The following is an 11,317-nucleotide window of genomic DNA, read 5'->3' as shown; positions in this document are numbered from 1 at the left end:
ATTGACTTGAAGCAACTGGACCATGGTACAGTTACACTGTTGATCGGAAATGATCATGCTGTCGCCCACCGATGCATTGAAAGCCGCTTTGCACCTAACCCGAAGCAAGGACCTGATGCAGTCAGGACACCCTTAGGCTGGTTGCTTAGAGGTACTCGACCAAAAGAGACAGGTGTAGGCAATTTCGGTGCTGAATCTGACATTTCAAATTTTCTTGTCCGTGACACGAAGTAGAACCCTGCTGACCAAGCTTCAAGGGGCATGACGGCCAAAGCCTTGTTGAATTCTGGGATGTGGCTCAATGGCCCAGATTTTCTGAGGAAACTCCCAGAAGAATGGCCCAATCAAACCGCTCAGCAACCACAATCTGAAGATATCTTTGTTGCTTACAAACCAAAGAGGAAAATCGAAACCTTTACTGCTTCTACGACTGAAAGCCAAGGAACCAACAGGTTAATCTCCTACTTCTCATCTCTGCGCCGACTGAAACTATCAGTAGCCTGGTTCCTGAGATTCAAATCATACTTACTGATGCGCATGAAGAACGCAACCCAGATTACACTGAAAGGACCAATCAGTGTGCCAGAACTTGATGAGGCAGAAATTGAGTTAATCAAATACGAACAGCGTCAGAGTTTTCCAGCCTGGATCAAATCTCTATCCAAAGGAGAACATCCAAACATGACCAAATCCAAGAGGTTTCCACTCGAAAAACTCAGCCCTGTCCTAATGAAAGATGTTCTTCGTGTTGGCGGAAGAATCGACAGAGCCGACTTACCGTTCGAAACGCGACATCCTGCTATCATAGCTCCAGAGCGCCACTTAACGGACTTGATAATTGAACATTGTCATACTAACGAATCGAAGCACATGGGTGAAAGCCATACACTGAACAATATTAACCAAAAATACTGGATAGTTAATGCCAAAGTTGCGGTTAAAAACGTACTTGCAAGATGCTTGCCTTGCCGACGAAGGACCGCAAAACCTAGACAACAGCTCATGGCAGAATTGCCAGAAGCAAGGTTACAAATGTCACAGCCACCATTCTCACAGACTGGCGTTGACTTTTTTCGGCCACTAAATGTCCGAAACAGACGAAGTGACATTAAGAGATACGGCTGCCTTTTTACATGTCTCACAACTAGAGCCATTCACTTGGAGGTGGCACCAGACCTGACAACTGGCGCATTCATAAATGCCTTGCAGCGCTTCATAGCTCGCAGAGGCCCCATCAAGAAAATCTTCTCTGACAATGGAACCAACTTTGTGGGTTGTGAAAGAATCTTGAAGCAAGCCATCGATGAGTGGAATCAGAACCAGATCCACCAGAGCCTTCGACAACAAGGAATAGAATGGTCATTCAACCCCCCAACAGCCAGCCATATGGGTGGAGCCTGGGAGAGAATGATTCGCACAGTACGTCAAATTCTTATGAACATCTTACCAAAACAACCACTCGATGATGACACATTGCACACGTTACTTCTTGAAGTGGAAGACATCGTCAATTCAAGACCACTCACCGATGTGAAGCTGGAAGTTGATGGCGACTTACCTCTTACACCTAACCACTTGTTGAAGTTGAATTCTTCAACGAATTTACCGCCAATGTTAAGCTGCGACAGAGATGGCTACCGACGACGTGATCGATACCGCCATGTGCAGTTTCTGGCAGACACCTTTTGGAAGCAGTGGGTTAAGGAATACCCACGATCTGTGATGTCAAGAGCAAAATGGCTTCACAGAAAGGAGAATATCCGAAGAGGAGACATCGTCCTTTTGATTGATGACTCTGCTCCCAGACAACGATGGCCACTAGGCAGAGTAATTGAAACATTTCCTAATCGTCACGGCGTTGTTCGTTCCGTAGAAGTGAACACTGCAACCGGATCTCTGAAGAGACCAATATCCAAGCTTTGTGTAATTGTCCAAAGGGAAGAAGATGATCCAGATGAAGATGAGACACCAATAGACACCGTTGAGATTTTTCTGGAAGATCAGAGCGATGAGGAAGAGACTAAAGACTGAACTGTTACATGACAATAGACTGTTGAAAAACTTTTATTCATGAAAAGAATGACCCAGTTTGGCCCTTCTTTGGCCCGGGAGTGTTAGATTTTCAACAGGTCTTTGAAAAGCCTGCCTTTCGTTTTACTGCATTACTCCCGTTGATTTGTGTATTCGCCACCTAGCGTCGTTTCCCCTTCATTGTTATCGCTGATTTGCAAATGGCAACACTCACCACGAGATTGTCTATAGAACTTTCGAGACGTTTTCGTTTTTGCTGCTAGTTTGCCAGCTAGCCGAACTTGTTAGCTACTGTAGTCTGTGACTGAAAGTTGATTGATTGATGTTTATGCTTTGTTAGCTGCTTCTCTGTTATGTATTTCTACAGGACTTAAGTTTGACAATTGTTAGGGTGATCCCTATTTTACGTGTAAGCTGTCTGATTCCATATTTGCAGCTTGCTATCTCTCAAAGTTCAACTTACTGGTGAGCGTACTTGTGATGTAATAATGTTTTGTATAACTGAATGTTGACTGTCTACCGTAAACAAACGTACCGTATCTCTGATGTGCGTAAATTGTTGTTAGGCTAATACTTCAAACTTAAATATTGCAGAGTCAATCACTATAGAATCCTTCGCGTACAAGTGCATCATTTGGCATTACTGATCCGGTCATACTACCGGTATGTTTGTTATTCTGAATTGTATGATCAATTGATTTGTGTCGTGAATTGGGGATTCATGTTCACTACTGAATTATTGACCAATAATTTGTCAGCCTAATGGAAATTAATTCTCGTAAACCGATCTTAACTAGGCCAAGTGAATTGCCACGTTTCTTTGTTTTTTAATGATTATTGGCCTAGCGTTATGGTTGTACGGTACGGTAGCCTACGTAACAATTGTGTAAGGTAACATCGCGAATTTATTTATTCAGTGCGTCATTGGCCAACCTGTGGAACTTGTGTACCGTACAGTGGATTGAGAACTGTTTGTCAACAAATTTGGTACGTTTATCAGTTCGACTGTTGTGCTTGCTGAATTGTGACTAGTGTCTTATGTTGTGTTATTTCTTGACAGAAAAACCGTATAAACTTCATTGCTGCGAAGCAGTCATTGGAAACCGAGTGATTTCTTCAAGTTGGCGTGCTTTAACAGTGCTCAGTCCTGCCGGGTGGATTAGGAAAATCGTGACGTCACCGGCGCAATTAACTACCGCACCTGTTGTGTTCGCGTCGCACACAACATGGCATGATGCCCTTCTTTGTATACCGGACACTTGTAGGCTATCATTAGCCTACTCAATACATAGTGAGCTGATAGATTAGGATTGTCGCTATATCTTATCTTAAAACTTGAAAAAAATTGGCCTTTTAGTAAACAAAAGTGCCCTTTTTTCGTAATCTTGCCCCCCCCCCTCCCAGTCAAAAATCGTTCCGGCGCCCCTGCATGTATTGATTCCGATTGATTAATTTCGAGTGCGCCATTTTGCCGCCTGTGCATTGTATAGCATGTTAATAGCTTGTACACTGTACAGTAAGCTATACTAGGCCTACCATATTTTCATCGCCTAAAAAGAGGACACGTTTCGCCCAGAGACTGTGTTTCGCCAGCAATAAATTTTACGCTTGAAGAATTTTCTGCATGTTTTTAGATCATTACAGTAGCCTATAGCCCTACGCAGCAAAATTTATCAAAAAAAAAACACGAAAACAGATTGACTTAACGTTTAACTTATTTTTTCTTATTTCTAGTGCTTCCTTAAGACAACAAATGGTTTTATATTTTTAAGAGTAAGCAAAAAATGAAAAAAGACCTAATTTTTAGACAATGTCAGTCACAGTAATGATCGCAAAAATCTGCAAAATGTGACAAATCAGGCAAGACCTCCAGATCAAGCCTTAAGTTTTCTTCAACTAGGAATGGTAACTGGTCAGCCTTAACGAAGTGCTAAATTATTTGCAAGAAATGTGACTAAAACTGTAGGCTGCACATTACCGTTACGATGCTAAAAACGGCGTGACTTAAAAAGCTGTTCGTTTCCTTGCAAAGCTGTAGGCCTATCCATGCCACGATTTCTTTTGCTGTAGGTTAGGTGTTAGCCCAGGCCCAGGGGTTCCCAAACTGGGGTACATGTACCCCCAGGGGTACATTTAGACTTTTCCAGGGGTACATTAGATTAAGTAGCCTATAAGGATATTCTTTCCATAACTTCTAATCTGCCTTAAAATATTTTTTATCACCTGATGATGTTAATAATTTGAAGACCTGAGATTAAGAACTCCTTAGTAAGTCACATTTTCACCCCAACATGATGGCTTTGCACGCGATGTGTACTCTGAGGGAAATTTAAGCGATTTTTGGTTTACGATGTGCAAGTCGTACAAAAAGATTGCAAAACCTGCTATTCATGCATTGTTGTTGTTTCCATCAACATGGTTGTGTGAGTCAACATTTTCAGTGCTGCTTGGAATCAAATCAAAAAACAGATCACAGCTCAAAACACCTAAACATGATCTTCGTTGTGCTGTTGCTAATGTTTCACCTCGTATTAATGAGCTTGTTGCTAAAAAGCAGGCTCATCCATCACATTAGCTAGGATTGCTGGGCTTATTCAGCCGATGTGTTGTTTGTTTGATTGATTGAGAGTAGTGTTTGTTTAACCTTGGATTACATTGTTATGAATAACTTTGTGCTTTGATTGGTACAAAAATATCATGTATGCAGTCTTCTAATGCAGCTCTACTGTTAATTTGTTGCAATATCTAAACTTTCTAAAGCCAAAAATATGAGAAAATTTTGGGGGTACACGAGCGAATCTATAAATTGACCAAAGGGTACCGATGAACAGAAAGTTTGGGAACCCCTGTTAGCCTATACACATTGCACTGTTAGACATTCGTTTCGATTTGTTCAAGTAGCCTACCAAACTGAGTTGGTAATCAACAACGTCTACCAGCGTTGTACGGTATCAATATAAAACTTATGCAGATAAAAGATTATTTTTTGTGAAAGTGTGTGCATGGCCTTTGAAATGTCATTTAATATGTTACAGTGAACCAGGCAATGAATGTTCAACAACAGTTCCATAAAAGGCGCCAATTTCTTGTAGAATTTATAAATCAGCATGTTACATTGGTATACAAAATGTTTAGAAAACTAATAGCCTACAAGCCGTCGTTGAAACGTCATCAAGCAATATAATCCCGTTGAAAATATAAGCAAGAAAACCCAAATTGTCAAAAAAGAGGACATTTGAGCATTTTTTAGTGTCCTCGGAGGACAATTCATTCTTCTTAAAAAAAGAGGACAAATCCTCTTAAAAGAGGACATATGGTAGCCCTAGCTATACGTTTTGTTTGTTTGTGTTGTGTTATTATCTTTATCCTGCATTGCGGGAAAGCGGACTTGAGCGCTATGCATCGGTGTACGCCTTCCGACGTAGGGGAGAGTGGGGTTAGTTGGAAGGCGGGGTTAGTTGAAAAATGATCATTTTTTTAACTCTTGATAACTTTTTTAAATATTCACTGCCAACATGTGAAGTAGTTTATAAAAACACATAATCCATGTTAGTTTCGAATTGTTAAGTCAAAGTATACCTGTTTGGCTGACAATTTTGTGTTTTCTTACTTTCGAAGTAAAATTTTTGGCGTACCAGTATTAAAAAACATCTTATGCGTCGATATCGTTAAAGATAGACAGAAGTTTTTTGGTGTGTGTCATCTGTAGTAGGTGTTCTACAACACTAAGAAATAAAAAATTTTACGTCCAATGCACCATGTTTGAATATTTTAGGAAAATAGTTTGTCATATGCTAATTGGGCTAGTTGGAAAATTGTTGGTGGGGTTAGTTGGAAAATGTTTTGATAACGGTATGACTATGTAGTATGATACGAGTATATCGTCGTGGTATGATAATAAGCAGTATAAGCTCCAATGTACTTGTTTTAAGCAGACATAGGCTACATTGTAAAATTTTAATTTGATTAACTTGGAAAGTGCTAGGCCTATATATGTGGTTTATCACAAGTTTTATCAATTTGTTTATTAAAAAATGTTTTTACGATGATTAACTTAGATGTAGAATTTATTGCATTTTGATTTTAAAGCAAGTAAACATATTTGCTTACAACCCCATGTAAATGTTTGTTGGTTGAAAAAAGAATATGCAGTTAATTAGTGTGCATTAAACTGACGTTTTTCAACTAACCCCAGGCATGGGGTTAGTTGAAAAATCGCTTGTATGTTTGTTTATTTTAAATTTTCATTAAAAGCTTAATTGACTTAATACTTATTTTTGGTTGTATGATAGAGGACACCATAGATGATAATTTAAGCCACTTCAAGTTGTCAGGTTATGCACCAATTTTTTTAAATTTCACTTTAAAAAAAAACTTTCCGACTAGCCCCACTCTCCTCTACACCTGACCCACGCTGCAGCCGACTGCAATGTCTGTTTTCCGGTTGTCTACTCTACTTATGACTTAAATTTGGTACTACCCATTACTCGAAATCGATCACTGGGTAGAGGCAACTATCGTAAAGTTTCTTGCCCAGAGAAACAACAGCAAGTGCGCTGTGGTGGCTGGAGTCGAACATGCAGGCTCTCGACTGCGAGCCCAACGCGCTAACCACTCGGCCACTGCTGCCGACAGTTTTGTTTTATTGCTGTCTGTTGGGACATCTATGTCTTGATTCTGACCCCATGGAGCTCAAATTGTAAATTGTTGTTGTTGTTTTTTCTATTGTTATATTTACAATATCAATATTCATTGTTATATTTGGTTTTGGTATAGCCTAAGACAGTGTTTCTCAACCTTTTTTGGTCCAACGCCCCCTTTATGAACTGGCAAAATGTTACCGCCCTCCAACAAAAACGATTAGCCTAATTACGACAAGCAAATATAAAACAATAAATACTACAAAAAGTGCTCAATGCCAAGCAAAAAGCCAAGCAGAGCGATATAATTACATCAAATATAGTTACAAATCTCTAAAACCCTTAGAGCCTGTTTTACCCTAAAAGGGGGTAAAACAGGCTGTAAGGGTTTTAAAGACTAGTAACAATATTTGATGAAAAGCAAATATATTTGTGCGAGCATGAAAACAGTATAGGCCTACTGGTAGGCAGTGTGAACCTTGAGCTTGGTGAGAAAGTGCCGGTTTCTTCACATCCGGTGCAAAGCTAGTGAGAAACATTCGAAGATCACCTTTTATGGATATGTCGTGGGTTTCGCTGTTTGGTATGTAGCAGAACAACACAGCTGAATCCCTTTTCCACCAGGTTATGTGGTAGGAAATGCTACCACGAAGATACGAGCTCTTTGACGAAATCGTTACTCTGGGCGGTAGATGGGTTAAACCAGAATGCCCCTAATATTCAAAACGCCCCCTTAAGCCAAGGTAATCATACCGCCCCCTGCAAAATCAAAACGTCCCCCCCGGGGGGCGGTACCGCCCCCGTTGAGAACCACTGGCCTAAGACATTGGAAAAAAGTTAGTATGTTTTGCTTAAAGAAACCTGGCAACTCTGGCGATCAGTAGCTGTCTAGCTGATGTCTACTCTTGTTCTTGTATTTGTAAGGCCAAAATGTGGGGAAAAAGATCTCAAGGGCGAAACATCTTGCTTCAGTGGTATGTACTTGCAAGTGTGAAGACACAGTCAAAACGTAGCTCAACAAACTGTGTTGTCTTCAACTAAGTCACGAATTAAATTGCTGGCTTCGAAAAAACAGCTACATTTCAATCAATCATTTTATTTTTCTTCATTAACGCGTCCGGGACGAAAAAGATACTAACTACAAAAATCGATATAAACCTACCAGCACGTTAACGAACGGGAAAAGGTGGCAAAACCTTGAAAGGTTTAAAACGTGCCTGAATGAAAAATTATGTAGTAGGCTACGTATATATCAGTAGTAATTAGCACGACCACAAAACCCAAAAAACAAATTGCAAAAAATAAAGGCAGTGGCTATTTGACCGGCTCCGGACTTTGAATCTGAAACACTATTTGACCGGTCATGACGTCACTACATAAGCACTTTTTTCTTTTTCTCTTTCAAAGCAAAAGACGATAAGCGCCTTAAGTTTTAAATTCAACACGTTTTTTTCAACTGAATCCGTGGCGCATACGTAACGTCTCGCGCTGCCATTCTAGAGGGAATGGGTTCGATTCTATCCGCAAGCGTTCTTTTTTTTTTTTTTAACTAAATTTTTGAAAGTGGAAAGTTGTCTTGAAGGGTTGGTTCAGATGATGCTTTGAAACTTGACTGATTGTTGTGCGACAATGAGACTGGATTTAATTTTTAACTTCGGACTTCAGCGAAACGTAATCTTACAGCCTATTAGAAGGTGTGATTTTTTCAGAGAATTTGTGCTAAGAAATGAAAAGAATTTGTTAAAAATAAAGACTAGAAAAAACTTTTTTAATTCGTTTTGAAACTTTTTTATTCACTTGTTGATTCATTCATATCAGTTTGTATCCTTTTGTAGTTAAAAAAAAAAAAAAAAAAAAAAGAATGCTTCCGGACAGTATCGAACTCATTCCCTCTAAAATGGCAGCCCGAGACGTTACGTATGCGCCACGGGCTCAGTTGAAGAAAACATGTTGAATTTAAAACTTAACGCGCTTATCGTCTTTTGCTTTAAAAGAAAAAAGTGCTTATGTAGTGACGTCATGACCGGTCAAATAGTGTTTCAGATTCAAAGACCGGAGCCGGTCAAATAGCCACTGCCAAAAATAAAACAAAAACAGAGAGAGGCACACATGTAGTAATGAATGACAGCCTAATGAAAAGTGTTGTGGATTAAATTTGTCAGTTCCAATATTGATGTGGATGAGCAGTCATAATAATAATAGGATGGAGAAAGAAAACCGGACATAAAAGAAACCCATCCTCAGGCAAAAGCCCGTTTCGATGTGGCCCAGGAGAGCAGGTGTTGAACTCTTTCTATGGTTAGACTGCACATCACACAGTAGCCTAAGGCGATTGAGATTTGATATCCAGTTTAAGTTATTGTTTCTTGTCCTGGTGGGTGATGGAATGGATGAGCTAGTAGATGATGATGGTGTTGATGAAGCTCTCATCCCCTTTTGCGACGTGTCGTGTTAATTATGGAGTGTTGCGTTAGCTGTTAATATCTACAAACATAAAAGTACAGCACAAGCAATCAATATTATTGTTAGGTAAGCCTAATCTTTTGTAAATAATTTCGGATTTCCACTAAAATCTTCACAAGAATGCAAGAAAGCCTTTCTACGTTGTCTTTCTATAGCGTGTCTGTTTTGCTTAAATGTTGTTTTAGTTTGTGAATAAATAGTGACTTTGTATCAGTCTTTCCAATTGAAGAAGGCAATTTGTTCCATGTTTTCGCACCTGTGAATTCTATTGAATGCTGAGTAAGCGTTTTTGAGAAATATGGAATGTTTAGAGAATCATTATCATGGTTTCTTGTCGACAGGCTGTGAACTTCTTTGACATATTTAAAAAGGTTGGAGAAGCAATCTGGTGGTAAATTGTTGTGAAATTTAAACACGAAAACACCAATTTCCAGTTTGAACAGTTGCTCAATTGATATCGGGATCTTGCTACAACTATATATCATTGTTGGGACGGAAAATACGATGAAATTTGTCACAGATTTTTTGAAGTTTTTGTATAAGTCCTTCGTTGCCATATTTCCAAGTCGTAATGCAATACCTTAGGTTACTTTCAATTAAAGAATGGTATAAGCAAATCAAATTTGATAAATTAAGACAGGGTCTAATCTTGGTATTTATGCCAAAATTTCTTCGAAACTTTTGCAGCAAATGTTGCATGTGTGGTTTCCATGAAAGATTTTCATTTAGAGTCAGGCCAAGGAAACTGATATTTTGTACTCTCTCAATTGGTTGATCATTTATACTTCAGATTTGCTTACACTTATTCGTACATAAACTGTTAGTATCAAATACCATGTATTTTGTTTTGTTTACATTGAGTGATAATTTATTTGCTACAAGCCATTTGACAACTTCTTGCATTTTTGTATTGGCCGCTTCATGCAATTTATCCACACTCTTACCTGACATCAGAAGATTTGTGTCATCCGTAAAAATGATAGAATCATTACAATTTAAACAATTTGGAAAGTCGTTAACCTAAATTATGAATAATAGGGGGCCTAAAATAGAACCTTGGGGCACACCACATTTTGTCTCTAATGGAGTTAAAACACTACCAGAAATTTCTACTGTCTGAAAACGATTATTTAAGTAACTTTGAAACCACTGGAGGGGTGTTCCTCTGATACCATAGTGATAAAGTTTTGTCAGAAGTATTTCATGATTTACTGTGTCAAAAGCCTTTGATAAATCTAAAAAGATGCCAAGAGTTGCTTCTTTATTTTCCGTTGCTTTGTAGATCTTGTTGGTTAGTATGTGTAGTAGCCTGCTTTGGGGTCATTCCATGTCAAAACACCGAAATTTCAAAAAAGTTCCCACCCGACCCTCCCAGATTTTGCTCAAACTTTATCAGAATGTTGGTAAACATAATTAAGCAACATATGCAAAATTTTAGCTCTTTATCACTTTTCGTTTAAAAGTTATGCTCCCTCAAACTTTTGCATCCCCCCGAATCACTCGTTTTCGTCTCATTTTATAGCGTTTTTGAAGGATCATATCTTCGGATTAAAGTGAGCTACAGTGCTGAAACTGGGAATTATGGTAGACATTTTTCCACTGATTTCAAACATGTATTAGGTAAAAACGTAGTGTGTTGCAAATTTGAGTTATATTTCTTTGAAAATGGCCCTTTCTACACATGCGGACGTATTTTTTGCAAACTTTGGAGACCTGTATCTCCCGCAACAAGTATGACAATGCAACGAAACTGCTGTTGGTTTTCACTCATATATGTAAGATTACTCTGATAAAGTTTGAGGCTTCTAACTGCAGTGACTTTGCAGTAATGAACTTGAACACACCAGACATTTTGCGAAAATGGTGAAATTGCGCCATCTTGTGTGGACCATTTCATAATGTGGGCAACATTTCAGAAATTTAAAAATTTTACAAGAGTGTGTCTTTGACCCAAGCTTCAGCATATACAAATTTTAAGAATGTGTCTCAACTATAAAGTTGTTTTTTGAGGTCATGAAAGTCCACCTATTTTGCAGAATTCGCTTGCAAATTTTCCCTAGCAACGACCATAGCAACGACACTCTGCTTGCTGTAAACCCCCACTATCGTTACATTTTTGGAATTTATATTGAAAATTCAGCAACTTGCACCTGCTATGAAGCAAATTCTCATCAAAATGAACA

The 11,317-nt window shown here is 38.8% G+C and overlaps 1 protein-coding gene across 1 annotated transcript; it reads left to right on the top strand.

The window, feature by feature from the left end:
* The first annotated feature begins 261 nt into the window (after positions 1 to 261).
* Positions 262 to 2,031, top strand: LOC145773821 (uncharacterized). The gene has a single exon (XM_082584948.1). The coding sequence runs from the start codon at positions 262 to 264 to the stop codon at positions 2,029 to 2,031; it is 1,770 nt and encodes a 589-aa protein (XP_082441074.1).
* Positions 2,032 to 11,317: the final 9,286 nt, after the last annotated feature.

The sequence above is a fragment of the Aplidium turbinatum genome, chromosome 7, assembly GCF_918807975.1.
Source record: "Aplidium turbinatum chromosome 7, kaAplTurb1.1, whole genome shotgun sequence".
NCBI lineage: Eukaryota > Metazoa > Chordata > Ascidiacea > Aplousobranchia > Polyclinidae > Aplidium > Aplidium turbinatum.
The sequence above is the reverse complement of the archived record's forward strand: the minus strand, read 5'-3'. Positions and strand labels throughout refer to the sequence as shown.

What these genes read in the sequence shown, in the direction of transcription:
- LOC145773821 (XM_082584948.1), top strand. Translation starts at nt 262, where the DNA reads ATGACGGCCAAAGCCTTGTTGAATTCTGGGATGTGGCTCAATGGCCCA.